Source organism: Sminthopsis crassicaudata, chromosome 1 (assembly GCF_048593235.1).
Source record: "Sminthopsis crassicaudata isolate SCR6 chromosome 1, ASM4859323v1, whole genome shotgun sequence".
Taxonomy (NCBI): Eukaryota; Metazoa; Chordata; class Mammalia; order Dasyuromorphia; family Dasyuridae; genus Sminthopsis; species Sminthopsis crassicaudata.
Window position 1 is genome coordinate 740,657,663 of NC_133617.1, and position 18,802 is coordinate 740,676,464.

General features: G+C 40.2%; 1 protein-coding gene across 1 annotated transcript in view; it reads right to left on the minus strand.

The window, feature by feature from the left end:
- BMPER (BMP binding endothelial regulator) overlaps positions 1 to 18,802 on the minus strand; it is a 270,307-nt gene that overhangs the window by 210,084 nt on the left and 41,421 nt on the right. The window contains exon 3 of the mRNA XM_074284311.1: positions 11,650 to 11,749. Coding sequence (XP_074140412.1) covers positions 11,650 to 11,749 — 100 coding nt within the window. The remainder of the gene's footprint in view (positions 1 to 11,649; positions 11,750 to 18,802) is intronic.

An 18,802-nucleotide genomic window follows, 5' to 3' on the forward strand; every position in this document is an offset into this window, starting at 1 on the left:
CAGGATCACATAGCTAGTAAGTGTTTGAGGCCAGATTTGAATTCAGATCTTCCAAACTTGTCTCCATACACTATGGAGCCATCTAAACTGCCTACCTAGCTTCACATAGAAAAGCTGAATTTGTATTCTTACTTGGAGCTTTTCATATATGCTCAGGTAGAGATATTCTATCATTTGAGACTATCAATTCTTTGAGGACAGAAACTAGTTCTTCCTTTGTGTGCCCAATACTTAATCCAATACCTAGCACATAGTAGGCATTTAATGGAGGCTTGCTGATTGGCTGATGAACTATAACACAGTCGGAAATTAATGTCATGTCAATGGACTTGCATATATTTGGCTCAAAGTCGATGTCACCTTTAAATTTAACATTGGGCTTAGCAAGATTAGATTTCTATAAAATATGGTTTTGATATTAGCAAAGTCCAATTAAACCAGAGCCAAGTGGATTTAAACAGCAAAAATCTTGGTGGAGTTTATGGGTAAGGACCTTAGGAAATGATACTTCTTATATAGTTTTCCAGTGAAGAAGGAGAAAAAACCTCACAAGTCAAATCCCATTTGAAAAATAGCCATGTTTTTCTTGAGAGAGAGAAATCCCTCCCTTCAAAAGCTTAGAGTCAATTAATTTTATAGAATAGATAAGGCCCTGCTCTGACCTTTAGCAAAATGCATATAATATTGCACCCAGAAGGCTTTGGGTCAAAAATTCTGATTCTATTATTTCCTCACTGTGTGACCTTGGATAATAATGATTAATAATAACAACAACTAGAACTTATACTTTAGATGTTTAAAAATGCTTTGCAAATGTTATCTCACTTCAACAACCCAGGCCAAGTAAGTGTCATTATTTTTCTTATTTTACAGATGAGGAAACTGAGGCAAGCATTAGTTAAACAACAGGTTATATCAACTAGTAAGTGACTGAGATCACATTTGAATTCAGGTCTTCTACCATCTAGCTGCCTCAAAATAATTTAATTTCCCTAGGTCTCAGTTCCCTTACCTGCAAAGTGAAGATATTGGTCTAGATTTAGAGCTAAAAGAAACTTTGAAGGCCTCTAAAGCCCTCCAGTTTGAAGCTTTCAAGAGATGAAATTCAAGAGGAAATAACCACTACCTCCTGAACTCACAGTTGGATCTGTGGGATCTGTGACCTCTGGAGATATAATTTTAATTATTTTTGGACCAACTTCAGGCACACTTGTGAAGGACAAAGTTTCATACTTTTTTAGTCCTTCAGCTGGATCTCCTCCACTACCACCATTTTCCCAAAGGGTTTAAGTACTATCTATTTTCTCTGTTCTGTCCAAAACTCCTTCATATTAAGGTATACATGACTAAGGATAAAAGACATCAATTTCCATATCCCCTGTCTTGATAATAAGGAGAATGGACATTTCCCCACATCGGTCTGCGCAAATACAAAGAACAGGAATATATCCATTAGCCTAAACTTAAAAATTCTTTTGCTGTCTGATTAGATCTTGACCTGGGTAAATCTCTAAGAAAGAATTCCCACACTAATTGCTTTCTGGATAAGGAAGTAAAAAAGGGGAAAAAATCTTGATCTTAATGCAATAATTAGTTATTAATATGAGAGGAAGATTAATTTCCCATATTTTTCCTATTTGATTCTAATTGAGAAAGAAAGTCTCCTCAATGAATCACTAACTGATATTACAAACACTTCATTTCTTAACTCTGGGGCTTTTGATTGGTAACAATGTGAAGGGGGAAAGGGGAGAAATTGATCGAGGTGTTAACAAAATTAAAGTGGACAGTTCTCACTTTGTAGTTTATGGATAAAAGATGCAAAAGGAAAAAGCAAAGAGTAAAAAAAAAAATCACAAATGTGTGTCCATATGTCTGTTCCTCTGGAAATATGGCATGCAGTCCTGTGATTCAATGTGGTCTCAGAACACTTCTTCTCCAGCTCAGGCTACTTAGAGAAATTCTATTCTCTGCTAAAAAATTTCCTGCAAACTTGATCTTAACCGAAATTTAAATTTACTTTGCCAAGAACCAGGTGCGACAATGAAAATTAACTCAGTCCTTATTAGTATAAAATCAAACTCAGACTCTTCTAACCCAGAGATTTTAGGTTGACCAAGTGCCATGTTGATATATTTAAGAAACTCAAATATAAACAGAAAATTAGAAAGCAATTTTTATACTTGACCATATTCATTCTTCCATTAGAAGGGTAGGAGTCTGTTAAGTTTTTAATTCCCATTAAATTAATAACCAAACACTTTTTAGAAGAAGATATACACTAATACAAAAATGACTTCATTTAAAAGTTGTCAAATCAACTTCAATTTTAACAAAAAGTTCTGGGTTGATATATATAAATACATTGAGTAATCAATTTCAAGCAGCACATATCAAATAAGTTATTTATAATAAAACATTTTCAGTTTTTAGCCATGTTCAAATGAATTACTCCTAACAAAAGTGGATGTGTCCTTAATGCATTTATAATTCAGAACACAAACCATTCTCCTTTTTTTCTGAGGCAATTGGGGGTAAGTGACTTGCCCAGGGTCCCATAGCTAGGAAGTGTTAAGTGTCTGAGGTCAAATTTGAACTTAGGTCCTCCTGACTTCAGGAGTCCAGGACTCTATCCACCAAATTCTTGTAAGATAATTAATTGTGCTGATTTTCCTTTCTTTAACACAGAACTGAGACTGTTATGATATTCACTAATAACAGAATCATATCCTAAACTCACAAGTCTGCATGATTTGCCTAATCATTCCCATACCATTATGAGAAATTAAAGGGCTTTAATTTACATAGGAATATAAAGTTATAACAGATGACAGGGCTAAATAGTTGTTTGAAATATGTAAAGGACTAAAATTATAGGCCAAATTGTTCAAATCTTATAACTGCATCTTATTGAAGCAACTTAGCTATGCTCCAGTATTAGCCAATAAGATAAAGATTTAATATGATGTTCAGACTGATCATCTGACATGATTATAGAAATCTGCTATGATAAGGATATAAGGGAAAGTATAACCTTATCTTGATGTCAATTCCAGGAAAGGGTTATATAGATGGCCAATGGCATTGAGCCAGGCTTAAAGTCAGTTGGGTGGGATATTTTCAAGAAGAAATATTATATTGGGGAAACTGTAAGGAGACTTCTATTTCTGCCCACACTAAGAGTTCTCCCATTCTCCCAACCTTTCCCATGCCAATTCACCTCCAGTTTGTGCATGTAACCCCAGAGTGTTGCTAGCTTCATGGGTCATTGGCTCCATAGCATTCCTTGATGATCGTACCTGGAGTCTGACTCAGAATAACATCAGTTAACATCCCCTGAGATCTTAACTAACAAGTTCTAACAATCAGAGCTTCACGAAGATCCAGCTTTCAAGGATCACATATCCTAGACAATACGGATTTATTATAATCTCACGCTGGTAACAGTAAGAGATCCATCACAGACATATCACCATTTATCTTGACATAACTAGTAGATGTTATGTCATCTCTAATAGATTTTTTTATTCCTAAATTCAACATTACCCAAATGATTTTGCTTTAAGATGCTTAATAACAAACAACAAAAGGTGTAAATATAACAATCCGGAATTGTTATACAGAGAACAGATTTTAGCAAACATTGTCTATTGTAAAACATGTTCAGTTATTAACCGCATACAGATGGACATAAATATAGACTACTGCTCTGAGAATCCCTTTACATAATGGGAACATCTTTAAGGTGATTCTTAAGTAGTTTCTACACTGGTCCTAATTCCAGATAAAATAACAAACATAAGTAAAATCAGAGTTGCCATTAAGATGATACAAGATAGTTCATAAGTTTTTACTTTTCACTAATATACCTGTCTGTTCTGAAATCCTATATCTTAAAACACCATCAAGAGGTTCCTGACTTATAACCTCATAACTTAATAGATTTAAATCTCTGTTTCCTGCCTGTTCTTCAGTCTATGGGTTTGTACACATGAGGGCTCTAGTTTTGTTGGAAATTCCCTAAACATAATCCACAGCTCAACTTGGGCAATAAATTTGAAAATGTTTTTCCTTAAATTTTTTCCCCAAGGCTCCTTTATACCAAAGTTTGTTTTTTTCCAAATATGAAAAGGCAAACCATAAAATAAGTATTTCGTCACATCGCAAAGTAAAGGAGAACAAAGATTTGCATAGAGAAATGAAAGAGAAGACCAAACAGACCAACCAAAGCAAGACCATTCTCTCACCATCTTTCCTAACCGATTTCTTATAATAAATATTGCTTGATCTCTGTTCAAGAGAGGGCGGAATCTGGCCTATAAAGTCATGAAACACACCTTCCCCATTTGTTATTCACCAACAACAAACATCGAGATAACAAATAAGTTATTGTTCATGAGAGAGGCCCAAATTAAATGATGATCGTCCGTCCAAGGAAATCTAGACCAGCTGCCAAGTCTGCAGCAGAGCTCCCAATGAGCTCATGGGTTTTCAACATACAATATGGATTTTTTTCTTTAATGAGAGCGATCTTTTACCCAGCTATTATTTTATGCAGGCAAAAGGTTAGCTTTTAACCATTACAAGACTAGGAAGAATTCCAAAGGCACGGCATGCTTTTGGAATGGCAGGAGTTGGAAAAAATCAACTCTCATTTTTATGTATGCACAGGGGCAAGCGGAGAGGAAGAAGAACAGGTCATGGTATAAGTTTTCTCCTTTGTTTCCAGTCATATTGGCTTAATTAAGAGTGAGAGAAAGCACAAGGAGGAAGCTCCCCACAAGAGAAGGCAGAGGCAAGGGCGATCTGACCCAAACTTTGGGCACACAATTAAACAAACTCACCCAGAATTCTCTTTGCAAGCAATTTTGTATGTGCTACTTGCAGTCCAGACAACCATGAACCAAAGAGAGAAACCAAACTTAGGATCATAGTTATAGAGCTAGGAAAAAAACCTTACAGATTTTCTGCATCAACACTTCCCCACTTTACAGAGAGGGAAACTGAGACCTAGGGACTCAGGTAGTAAGCTTCAGAGGCAGCATTCTAACCCTGATCTTGTGACTTCAGAATCCACAATCTTGTCACTGTACCAAGCACCTTGTCATTCTAATAGCAAAAATAACTTCTACTATATATCTATGCTTAAGGGCTCTTAAAGTGGCTTACTTATATTTTCTCATTCACTTAATGCATCTTTAGAAGCCACATAGAAAGATGTGAAAGAAGCAGGATCAGTTTTAGAGGCAGAGGCTCTAGGCTTGAATTCTCTGCTCAGTGTGACTTTGAATGAGTCATTTAAATTCTCTGCCTCAGTTTCTTCATCTGTGAATCTGAGGGCTGAACTAAAGGAGCTCAAAGTCTGTGCTTCTAATAATAGGTGATGATCTCATTGTCTGCATTCTTTTAGCCCCTTAGAGTCTTTGAAGTTCCTTCTTACCAGCAACCCTGTAAAGTGCATAGCACGAGTATTATCATGCCCATTTTACAGATGAACTAAACAAGGATCAAAGAGTTACCAGAAGTTTCACAACTAATAAGTAAGAATTATCCTCAGACTAACCAGCCTTCTAACAATCCAGCAGACCTTCTAATACACTAAACGCTCTCTTGTATTCTCTCTGGTGTTTTCATGGAGAAAATAGTCATAGAAATTGTGAAATAGGGAAAAAACAGAGACAAGCAGGAGGGGTAAATGTTTAACAATCAGCTTGGGAGGAGGGATTATAGGCAGAATATATTTTTAAGTTTCATTTGCATTGTTTCACTGCAACCTAGACCCTGAAAAATATGGTCCCTGCAATACAGTTATCATGAGGAAACAAAGACAAGCATCACTATGGCAGAATGAGAGGCAATAGGAAGAGCAATGACCTGGAAGAAGGAAAAGCATGGGTTTGGTTCTATATTCCAAAAGGAATCCTCTAGATCCTCAACTATTCATCTGTAAAATGGGAAGAGGAGAAGAGAGATTGGATCGATTAAGTCCCTAGTATAGGAACTCTTTCTACCTGTGCAGGTTGTCAGCTCTTCAGCAGCTGTGAACCCTAGGTGCATTGAGGTGCTTATCCGAGGTCACATAGCCAGCATGTGCCAGGGCACACGTTTTAAATATTGTGATTTTCATAGTCCCTGTACACAACATTCTAACCTAAGGATTAAATGAGTCTTTCTATAATCTCTGCAGCTGATCCCCCTCTCTATGCTGTTTTGCCCAGTAGAATATGGGCTTCTTAAAGGCTTGGGAAGAGAAAGAAAAGAAACAGAAGGGAAGGGAAGGGAAGAGGGAAGGAAAGGGAAGAAGGAAAGGGAAAAAGGAAAGGGAAGAAGAAAAGGGAAGAAGAAAAGGGAAGGGGGAAGGGAAGGGAGAGGGAAGGGAGAGGGAAGGAGGAGGGAAAGGGAAGGGGGAAAGGAAGGGGGAGAAAAGGGGAAGGGAAAGGGGGAGGGAAAGGAGGAGGGAAGGGGGATGGAAGGGGGAGGGAAAGGAAAGGAAGAAGGGAAGGGGGAGAGAAAGGGGAGGGAAAGGGGAGGGAAAGGGGAGGGAAAGGGGGAGGGAAAGGGGAGGGAAAGGGGGAGGGAAAGGGGGAGGGAAGGGGGAGGGAAAGGGAAGGAAGAAGGGAAGGGGGAGAGAAGGGGGAGGGAAAGGGGAGAGAAAGGAGGAGGAAAGGGGGGAGGGAAGGGGGGAGGGAAGGGGGGAGGGAAAGGGGAGGGGAAGGGGAAGGGAAGGGAAAGGGAAGGGGAAGGGAGGTGGAGGGGAAAGAAAATCTTTTTTAGGCACTGACCATGTAATCTGCATTGTAATAGGTGCTGGCAATAGAAGTAGAAAAGTGAGATAGCCCCTATCCTGGAGGAGTTTGCATTCTAATGGGGAAGACAATCCTTACTAGAGGTCTCAGTAGTAAATCAGAAAGACTCTTATAGTCCTTAGAGTGTAGCAGCAAGGCAGACGATAATGTATCTTCTCTAATATCATTTCCACTGATAAAAACCATATTCATTTCTAATAGTAAGCCATTTCAAAATGAAATTATAATGATGAATTTTGAAGGGAAAATGAAATCTTCCTTAAAGTAATAAGCAATCTAATCTTAAACCTCATTTTTTTATGCAGATCACTACGGAGAATGATGAGCAGAGCACGGAAAAAAAAAAAGAGAAGAAGGGGTGAGCCAGGGAGGGGGCTCTGGGAAGTTGCTTGGGGACAGGGTGATCAAGTTGATCGGACAAGATAAGATGGAGAGGACAAGGATGGCAGGAGTAACTATGCCTCACATCAACATAGCACAGAACATGTTTTGTAACTGTCTTCTTTGATATTAACAACAACTTCAAGAGGTATATGCCATAAGTGTTATTGTGCCCATTTTACAGATGAGCAAAATTGAGGCTCAGATATAAGAAATGGCTTGCCTGGGATCACAAAGTAAATTTCAGAGGTAATATTTGAATGGATACCCCCACGTGAATTGGAATCCACCATTTGTTCCCTGCTATCACACCAGAAAATAGGGCATTTGGAAATAACCGGGAGGAAAGCCTTGAAAGTCAAGGTGCCATATTTACCAGGCAAAGGAAACTAGAGGATCCTAGGATCTGAGGGACAAAACTATAAGAAGGGAGCAAGTATTCATTAGGTTCATGCAATGTGCCAGAGCTTTATAAGGATCTCATCACCTATAATAGTACCCAGAACAGGGGCTCAGACACAGCTTGCCACCACAATCACATCCATATCCCTGAATTGACATTAACATTTTTTCAAAATTGGAGAGAACACAGTTCAATAAATCCATCCAATTATATATAGTAATTTGTCCAACCAAGATTGCCTTATTTTTCCAGAATAGGAAACTGAGGCCCAAGGGTTTTCCATGATTTAAACATATTAGATGATCCCACTGGACCAGAAGCTCCTTGAGATCAAAGGGCTGTTTTGTTTGTTGTCTTCCTAGTCCCAGGACTTAAAACAATGTTGGAGTAATTGCACTGAAATCCTACTTGGCTCAGGGGATAGAGCACTGAGCTCATCTTCCTGAGTTCGAATCCAGCCTCAGACTTACAAGCTGTGTCACCCTGGGGAGGTCATTTCACCCTGTTTTTTCAGTTTCCTTATCCACAAAAGGAGCTGGAAAAGTAAGTGATAAACCACTCTAGTATTTTTTCACTCTTTTTGCCACCGTTTTCTCATCCACAAAATGAGCTGGAGAAGGAAATTATAAACCACTCTTCTATTTTTACCGAAAAAACACCAAATGGGGTTTTAATGATTGAAACAATTAAAAAAAAAAAACACCAAATATAAGGCTGTGGGGTAAGGGGTCAAGACTAAAGATGGGATCTATTCTGAAGGATGTCCCTTATCCCAAAGGTAGATATGAATATTACCCCTCCTAAAGGAAGGAAAAAATATTGTGTATGGATTTGCGAGCTCTGTAATGTGCATCCATTTGGAGGGGATTACACAAGTAATAACAGTTTGAGTCAGAATTTGAACTTGGATTTCCCTGATTTCTAGACTAGGGATTTAGCCATTGCAACATCTCTCAGATGAACACCATTCTTTCCTCAGACAGCACCATCACCAGGAGCAGGACTTATCACTCCTCCTCTGGACTCTTAATAGTTGCTGGTAAATCTCCCCACTCCAGGCCCTTCTCCTCTCAGATATTCTCCTCCCTGTGACTCCCAGACTCCCTTGCAAATCCAGATTGGAGAGCCCCACGCCCTCCCAGCTCATTCACTCCACATTGAAACAACTGTAATAGTTAGGAGGGCCTTTATCAACCTCGAGTCTAAACCTGCTTTTCTACATTTTCTACCCACAGTGCTTGGAAACCAGTAGGGTCTCCTGAGAAGTCTATAAGCCAGTCTGAGAGAAGGCTTCCAGCACCCCCATGAGGGAACAAGACAAGGCGATGGGAAGGGGCAAAAAGGGAGCTTGGCGTGGGAGTCAGAAGACCAAGATCTTAGCATTGGCTGGAGCCTTATGGAAAGGGCTACATTGGAGCCACAAATCTGAGTTCAAGTCCTGGTTCTGGGATCTTGGGCAATTAACTCCCAAGACCTCAGTTTCTTGGTCTGTAAAATTAGGAGGTTGAGTTAGATGGTCTCTATAGTCTTTTCCCACTCTAGAACTAAAGTCTAATGTGACAGGAGTTGTTTTTTTTTTGTGTCATGGACCCTTTGGAAGTCTTATGAAAACCAGGAACCCTTTTCAGAATGATGCTTTGGTAAGTAACTGAAGGAAGTGTCACACTGAAGTTAGGGGTTAATGAAAATAAAAATATAAGGTGGGTTTCCCATTCATGTTCACAATCACCCCCAAATTTATCTATGTATCTCTTGGGGATTGAGAGATCCCAGGTGAAAAATTCCTGTTATAAAACTTTATTAATAATAATTCTTATAATCTCTCTGAACTTCATTTCTTCATCTGCAAAATGGGAGAATTAGACTGGACAGACACTAACTTCCCTTACAGGTCTGGATCTATGGTTCCGGGGCTCCCTAGTCAAGCCTGGGAATGAGAAGGAGAACAGTTTAATGTCTCCACTTCTCAATTGTTTCAATTTATAACCAAGGGAGCTGGTCCAATGCTTCTAAAATCCCTTCCTCCTCTCAGATTTGTTTCTGTGGGACAGACTAGAAGTGCCTAAAAAATCTGGAGAAAAAGGATAGCAGGAAGGGCTGGAAGGATCCAAGCTTCATCTGACACGGGTTTGGGTACTTAGGAGATGCATAAAGCAATAGGGCCTTAAACCTGCTCCCTTAATACCCCTCTACCTGAATTCTAATCTAGTCTCAGACACTTATTAGCTGTATGACCTTAGGCAAGTCACTTCTCTGTGCCTCAGTTTGCTCATCTGTAAAATGAGATGGAGAGGGAAATGGCAAACTCCTAAAGTAGCTCTGTCAAGACAACCCCAATTAGGGTTATGAAAAGTGGGACATGACTGAAATGACTGAACAACAATAACAGAGCTATCATAGGATGATAGCTTAGAGTCAAAGACAACTTAGATGTCATCTGGCCCAACTCTGTTGTTTTATGGGGAAAAAAGGCCTAAAGAGGGCAGGGGAAGTATCTAGCATTACAAAAGACCATACAGTTAAATCTAACTTAGAACATCTATTCCAACTGGCTCATTTATCAGTGAGGAAACTGAGTCCCAGAAGAGTTAAGGATTTTGCCCAAAGTCACACAGGAAGTGAAAGATAGAATTTGAACTCAGGCCTTCTGCCTCCAAATTTAGAGCTCTGTCTCTATACCTCACTAGCATAATGAGTGGTATGAGATGGCTAAAATCAGGAAATAAATGAGTTCATATCATTATCCCAATGCACAATAGCTGTGTGAGCCATGGACGAACCATGCAATCTATGTCAACCTCAGTTTCCTCACCCATAAAATGGGGATAATAATCTTCCTAGAGTTATGAGGATTAAATGAGAACAAGAATTTAAAGTGGCTTGCAAACCATAAGTCACTGACTAATGGCCTATTATTATGGTTATTCCCATCATCCCCATCATTATTATTAATTAGGACAACATTCCAGGCAAAGGAAGTAAGCATCCCCCAAAGCACGAGGTAGGCAATGAGCAGGGCAAGCACAGGAAGCAGTGAGAAGGCCAGCTGGACTAGAATAAAGAAGAGAATAGAGGCAGATGAGGAAGATCCTTGAGAGGCAAGCAGAATTTGCATCTGATACTGGAAGGAAATGGGGAGATGTCAAAGTTTCTGAGTAAAGATAAAACAAGATGAAAGCTTTGGTTAATGAAAAGGAGCCAAGTAATAGTGGAGAGGTTCCCTTTCTCCCCATTTCTCATCTCCTCATCCTGGAAAAGTATTTGCATTTAGTTTGTACCAGTTTTTATTTACCTATCAGTGGACTTGTTGTTTTCCCCAATAGAATGTAAACCATTGGGGGCAGGAACATCTTTGGTTTTATTTCAGAGCTCGGCAGTGTCTGACATTTAGTAGGTTTTTATAAGTGTTTATTGAATGAATGGATGGATGGACTGGATGGAGCAGATTTAATTCAGTGCAATTCATCAAATACCCATCATGCTTCTGTTCTTGAAAGAACAGTGAACAAGAAACTGGGGATAAAGATTAAAATGATATCATTCCAGCAGTCACTGGAGATCCTACCTGGGGGGAAGTGAGAGGAGGGGAAAGGTACAACTTTATGTAAGAACAATAATAAGTTAATGTTCATAGAGCACTTACAACAACAGGCATATTATGCTAAGTACTTTGCAGTCATTATTTCATTTGATCCTCATAGGAACCCCGAGAGGTAGACATTATTCTTATCTCCATTTTACAGATGAGGAAACTGAGGTAAGTGACTGTCCAGAGTCACACAACTTGTAAGGGTCTGAAGCTGGATTTAAACTCAGTCCTTTCTGACTCCAGCTCCAGTTCCAGATAGAACAACTGATCATTAAATACTAGGGTCACATAGAAAAAGACAAGGGCATTTATAGGAGGAGATAATAGAGTCTTGGAGTTAGAAACTCCCCCCTTTCCCTACCCCCCACTCCCAAATTCCCACCACCAAGTCATCAGCAGAGAAGCGCCGAGGGAGGAAAAGGATTAGGAAAGATTTCAGGCCAAAGAAATAGACCCAAGAAAACCAGCACCTTTGCATCGTTCACAGCAGGTTCCCCTCTGCTTAACCACCAGAGCACAGTCTTTGGAGAACAGTGGGCACTTCTCTCGCTTACATGTCACTTCTTTATTCTAGGCAAAAAAAAAAAAAAAAAGACAGGAGACATTTAAAGTCAAACATGGATACCCCAGTTCTCACAGATAAAACATGGAGGCCATGGGGAGAGGGGAAGTCAAGCCTCCAGCCCCACCCTCTACCCTATCTCACCTTAAAAAGAAACTATTGCACCTAAGGACCTGAAACAAAGGGGCGTCTATGGGAAACACAAGCTGTAGCCAGTGGGATGATGGGAATTACTGGACTAAGAGAAATGATGAATGTGAAAGATTCAGAGAAGTGCAGGAAGATTTACACGAATGGATAGCGTGAAGTAAGCAGAGGCAGGAAAACAAATCACATAGCGGCTATAAATAATGTAAATGGAAAGATCGATAAAATGAAATGAACACTGGATGATTGTAAGTAGCCAAGCCTGACCCCAGGGAAGAAAGGAGAAAGTGCATTTCCCTTCATTCATTGCCAAGATAGAGCCTACAGGTGTGGAACATAACGTGTCCTGTCAGATGTAGTTGGATGACTTTGCTGAACATTTTTTTAATCTTTATTTTGAGGGAAGAGTCCATGGATATGTATCAAGGGATAGAGGTATAAAATTGGAAACAAATGTGATATAAAAACAAAAGCCATTAATAAAAACCCAAAATATTGTTTTTAAAAATAACTCCCATACTTTGTGCCAAATCAAATGAATTACTTGTTAAGGTGCCTCGCACAGGCCCTAACAAATAGTCAGTGCTTAATAAAAGCTTTTTCCCTTCCCTGTGCCTCAGTTTCTTCATCATAGAATGAGAAGATCAGACTAGATGGCCTTCAACATCCCTTCAGGTCTAAGAAAACTATGATGCTAGAGTCCTGGTTAACCATAGATCATAGGATCTAGGTCCTCAGAACTTCTGAGTGAGAGAAAACTGGATATCACTCTAAAAGGAAAGAAGGAAGGAAAGAAAGAGGGAAGGAAGGAAGGAAGGAAGGAAGGAAGGAAGGAAGGAAGGAAGGAAGGAAGGAAGGAAGGAAGGAAGGAAGGAAGGAAGGAAGGAAGGAAGGAAGGAAGGAAGGAAGGAAGGAAGGAAAGGAGGGAGGGAGGGAGGAAGGGAGGGAGGGAGGAAGGGAAGAAGGGAGGGAGGGAGTGAAAGAGAGAGAGAAAGAAAGAAAAAAGAAAGAAAGGAAGAGAAAGAAAGAAAATAAGAAAGAAAGAAAGAAAGAAAAAGAAGGTCAAATTGTTCTCAATGTGAGAAAATGGGATTATTTGAAGAGAAGGACAAAAAAAAAAAAAAAAAAAAAAAAAAAAAACAGAAAATCATTCTCTTTTGGGAGACCCCTGACCATGATAAAATAATGCTGGGTGGGGGAGGAGTGTGCTCCCACACTAACATTACCTTTTAGTAGACTATAGAAATGATAATATTTGTTTAATCTGAATTTCTGCCAATTAGAATACCTGGTCCAGGACTTCCTCAGGAGAACAAAAATATTTGCCCATGACAGTCCAACAAGTCCAGCCGTTTAAAGTTCCAATCCAAATATCGGCAAGGATGGGACGCAACGGGCTCCAAAAGAGGGGAAAAGTCCACACCAAACAAAGATTCATTGGTCAGGTTTTTAGAAAATGACAGCCTCGGGGTGCTAAAGGCTCCCTGTCAGGAAAAGTAGGAGGACTTAGTTTTACTCTCTGAAAAGCTAATATGTATGTGTGTGTATATACGTTCATACAGATGTATGAAATGCATGTGCATGTATATTAAAATGGGGAGAATTTAGTGTAATGTCTGAAAGGCTAAAGTGTATGTGTGCATATATGCATGTGTGAATACGTACATATATGTGCATGTAAGTATAAGTATGTATATATTAAAATAGGGAGGACTTAGTGAATGGTGTGAAAGACTAACATGAATGGACCTATACATGTATATATGTATGTGTATGTATGTGTGTAAATATAAGTGTGCATATATCTATGCACATAAATGTATAAAGGTTAAAGTGCATATATACACATGCATGCATCCATATATGTACACATATGTATACACATCTGCTTGTTTATATTAAGCAGGGAGAATTTCACTTGTGTGTATATATATATATGTATGTATGTATGTGTGTGTGTATATATAAATATTAAAGTAGGGAGGATTTCATTTACTGTCACAAAGGCTAAAGTACATCAATGTACAGATACATTTATGTAGACACAATGAACATATATATATTGAAGTAGGGAGGATTCCGTTTGCTTCGGAAAGGCTAAAGTGTGTGTATATGTGTGTGTATGTGTGTATATCTACAAGCATGAATATATATGTGCACATTATGTATATGTGTGCTTATATTAAGTAGGGAGGCCTCGATTAACTGTGTGAAAGACTAAAGTGAGTGTACATATGCATGTATATATGTGTGTATATGTACATGTAAATAAATGTATGTATATATGTATGTATATGTATATACATATACACACACCCTTTAGCTTTTCAGACAGTAAACTTAGTCCTCCCTACTTTCATTAATATTTATACACACACACACATATATATATTCTTACACAGACAGCAAGTAAACTGAGCATGTACATACATACTTTGTGTGCAGAAAAGATAATTCCTGACACCAATAAAATTCTAACATTGCTGCATCTCATTTGAGTTGGAGAACACGCCAATGCAAAAACCTCAAGGTTTGATTATACCCATTTTAAGGATGAGGAGCTTGAGGTAGGCCAAGACTAAGTGATATGCCTGAGGTCACTCAACTAGCAAGTGTTTAAGGCTATATTTGAATTCAAGCCTTTCTGACTTCAGGTCTATTGCTCTAACTACTGGGCCACCCAGCTGCCTGTTATCTTTTCTGCAATTTGTATCCAAATTGACATTTGTAAAATGCTTTGAATTTTCAAAGAGTTTTACCTACATTACCTTTCAATTCTCATACCAGTCCTATGATGTCCGTTTTACAGATTGGGAAATGGAGGCTCACAGACACTGTGACTTACCCCCAGTCATCGATTTGCTCTAACAGACAGGATCTGAACCCAGATTTTCTCAGCTTTAAACCCAACAGTCTCTCCACTACACTATACACACGCGCGCGCATACACACACACACACACACACACACACACACACACACACACACAGAGTCATCTGCTAAAATCCTCATTTTGACCTTCACTTTCATGTTGGCTTTTAAGTTATTTCAACTGCCTCCCCCAAGCTCAGACTTTTGCTGCCATATGCATTAAAGAAGAGGTGTTGATTACTTGTCATATGGAAATCAGTTTAGTTGGATTTAGCATTTATTAGGCACCTACTACATACAAACGGCCTAAACAGTGAGGCTTCGAAGATTTGCTCAGATGAACTTGGTGACTTTCCGACATGTATAAAAATACATGTCTGACAGTCGGGGAGATGGGCGTCCAGCCAAGGACATAATAACCGTTCTTTTGCCCAACTGGAATGGAACAGGCACTGGGGGACTTCAATTCCTCGCTCTCCCACTTATTGCACGCTTCTCCATAGGCTTGAGAGAACCATGTGGAAAAGAGGGGTTTGGGCCCGCTCCCATCCCAAGCTCTGTAAGGAGCCTGATTCTTTCACTTCGCAAGTAGACAATCTGAGACCTGGGGCAGATTCATCTCAGACCGGGTGGCGTGGAAAAACAGTTCCAATCCCGGAGTCCAAGAGGCAGGCAGGACGCTCTGGGACTGGAACCATACCTTCCTTTATCCCCTTTCCCCTCCCACTCTTGGGGAATTCTAGTATACTCCTCCGGGTCTTAATGAAACAAGCTTTCAAAGGAGCCTGTCCTAGGTCCCAGAGCAAAAATCCATCATCAACCGTCAGGGAGTCTCTTGGCAAAGCCAATATTCCCCTATTAGCCAAAATCACCTCTAGCATTCAGGGAATGGGGCTGTTTCCCCTGGAGAAGAGAAAGGGGAGAGGGACCTGGGAATACTGTTCAGGTCCTTGAAGAGCTGCCTTGTTAGACCTGTTAAACGGGCACTGTCTGGCCTGAGCTGCTTCCATGGATTTCCTGGGCCAGGGGAACCCTCCAGAAGCTTATGGGTCGAGAGGTAATATAAATAAAGCAATGGTGACAAACTCAAGAACTTGGGCCACTAATCTGTACAACAGGATCTCTGCAGATCTCGCATTGCTTTCATTTTTTGATGTGATGTTATCCATTTTTATTGTATTTTAATTCATGTTGTGAAACATTTCTCAATTACATTTTTTTTCCCTGAGACAATTGAGGTTAAGTGACTCGCCCAGGGTCACACAGCTAGGAAGTGTCAAGTGTCTGAGGCCAGATCTGAACTCAGGTCCTCCTGAATTCAGGGCTGGTGCTCTATCCACTGCACCACCTAGCTGCCCCTCAATTACATAAAATCTGGTTCAGGCTGTGCTCAGGAGTGTTGTGGACTACATATTGCACGGCTGATGTCACCTTTGGAAATTTATAGTCAAGCAAAAAAGTTCTGAGTTCAAATAAGACATTTTTTGTTAGATTTATGACCATGGACAAATCATTTAATTACTGTGTGCCTCAGTTTCCTTTTCTGTTAAATAGAGATGACACTATGTATGGTAGCAGCCATGAATCAATCAAAACCCCTTAAGAGTTTGGCATGGACCAATGTAGGAGCTGGAGAACAAAGTAAAAAGTAGGAAGAGATCGTGTCCTCAGGGAATGGAAACAACATAAAGTTAACTAGGTCCAGATTAGAGCAGAGACTAATTCTGGGAGATGGTACGATGAGAAGATCTGCAAAAGTGGTGCTGGAGCTGAGACCTGAGCCCATTAATTCAGGCACAGTTTGCCTTGGACTGGGCAACGATGTCTGAGGACTTGGAGGGCAAAAACTTACAACTTTATTTTCACTAATCTCAAACTGAATATGTGTGCATGTATATATGGATATATATTATTTATATATATATATATATATATGTATATATGTGTGTATATATATGTATATATATTATTTATATATATGTATATATATATATGTGTGTGTGTATATATATAGAGAGAGAGAGATAGATTAAGTTTTTTTTTAAAGGCACAGTTTTCTGAGGACTGCCAAAGAGATCAATGACACAAAAGAAATTATGATTAGTAAAATGATGGGATTAGAATCAAGAAAACTTGAGTTTAAATTCTATCTTAGACACTTATAAGCTGTCAATTACAAGTTAATTTCCCTCAGTTTCCACATCTGTGAAATGGATGATATGATATTCAATATATGTGAGATATATATATATATATATATATATATATATATATATATAAATAATCAATGATTGTGTCTATCTCTCAGGACAGTAGTAGGGACCAAATAAGACAAGCTAGGTAAGAGACATTAAAAATGCACATAAATGCTGCCCCATATTATCCCCATGGCACAAAAGGTAGAAATCTGGCCCCAAAGCCAGGAAGACCTGAAGTCCAGTGCTGCCTCGGGAACTGGCTGGGTGACCCCTAGCATTTCCCTGTGTCGGTGCTCCTGACACCTCTCTAAAGCCCTACAGGTCAGAGACACTGCTCTGTACTGACTGAAAGAGTTTCCTCCTCTGTGAGTTCCCTACACCAGGTCCAGTCCATTAGTGTCACACGGGCTCTGTCTTTACCCCAAACCCGGGGTCAGGAATGCTATCATACATTTGGCTAGGGTCTCACTAAGCAGCTCTGGGGGGGCAGCTACAGTCAGAAGGGCCCCACAGTGTGGGAAGTCACGCACTGGGACCTGATAGTACAAAAGAGATACATTGCTCCTACATATAAAAAACTGTTTGCTAAATAGAAAGCTGGGAGCCAGGGCAGCATCCCTCGATCTATAATAAATAACTTGTAATTACAGCTCAACACAAAATTGATTTTAACCAGATGGTCCAGGGAGTCACATCTGGATGCATTTATTTATTTATTTGTTCCCCGACGCGGTGCGCACACGGACGTCCTGAGCGAGACAAGCTACATTGGTAGAAGGTCCCAGTATGGGTTTTCAGACGACACTTGGATCGGCATCTTTCCCAAGGAGTGTCAGAGGGATCTATAGAAGCGGCCAACCACGGCGGGTTCAGTTTCACCCACCCGGGACTGGGTGACCCAGATGTGAGCACAGCGAGAGGCTCAGAATTTGGGGGAAATGGGGAAAAGGGCTAAGGAGAAGTTTTGGGAAGATGCTAGTGACAGAGGGCTTCCTATCTGTCTTGATTAACATAGAAGTAGAAATGAAAGGGACCAGAGAGGCCATTTAGTCCAATCTCAAGTTGCCAAAGGGAACTCAAGTCTTCCAATGTCAAAATCCAACGCTTTTCTCTACTGAAATGTCACTGGGATTAATGAACATCTTTTCCATGGGACCGCATCCTCTCCTTTAGCAGGCTATTTGTCCAGGGGAACGCAACGTGGCCTGCTAGAGAGAATCTCCTAAGCTTTCCCTTTGCCTCCATTTCATCGCTGCCCCTTCTTACACAGCCAGCCTTGAACAAAAACTCTTGGGATCAAAGTTTCTTCATGTGTGAAATGAAGGGGCTGGGATAAGATTACCCCTAACGTTCCTTCATGCCAGAAAGGTCCACGCCTGGAAAACGTTCCAGATCCGAAGCCCAAGGACTAAGGTTTTATTCTCTGCTCTTGTTGGGTTAGATGATGTCACTGCTAGGAAAAAAAATAAGTGGGTGGGACCAGGTGGGCTCCAAGCTTTCTCCCGGCTCTGACTTTATGAATCCCCCCATTGAGGGAATAGCATTCCCCAAGGGAAAGGTGGGAAACAAAGGTGGCATGAGATTTTGAAGCTGGGGACTGGAAGGATGGTGGCGTCTTGAATAGAAACAAGGACATTTGGGAGAATAAGGGGAGAGGAAAGAGAATGAGGGCTTCGTAGAGCTGCCGGGTTTGGTTCAACAAGGTGGAAACTGAGGTGAAGTGATTTATCCTGCCTAAGGGCTAGGCAGCAAGGCCAGGACGTGAGCGCTGAGATGACTGGACTCTGCCAGGTTAGGGCCGGCCTCCCCTCAGTACCCGGGTCTCCTCCTCTGAGAATCAGGCTG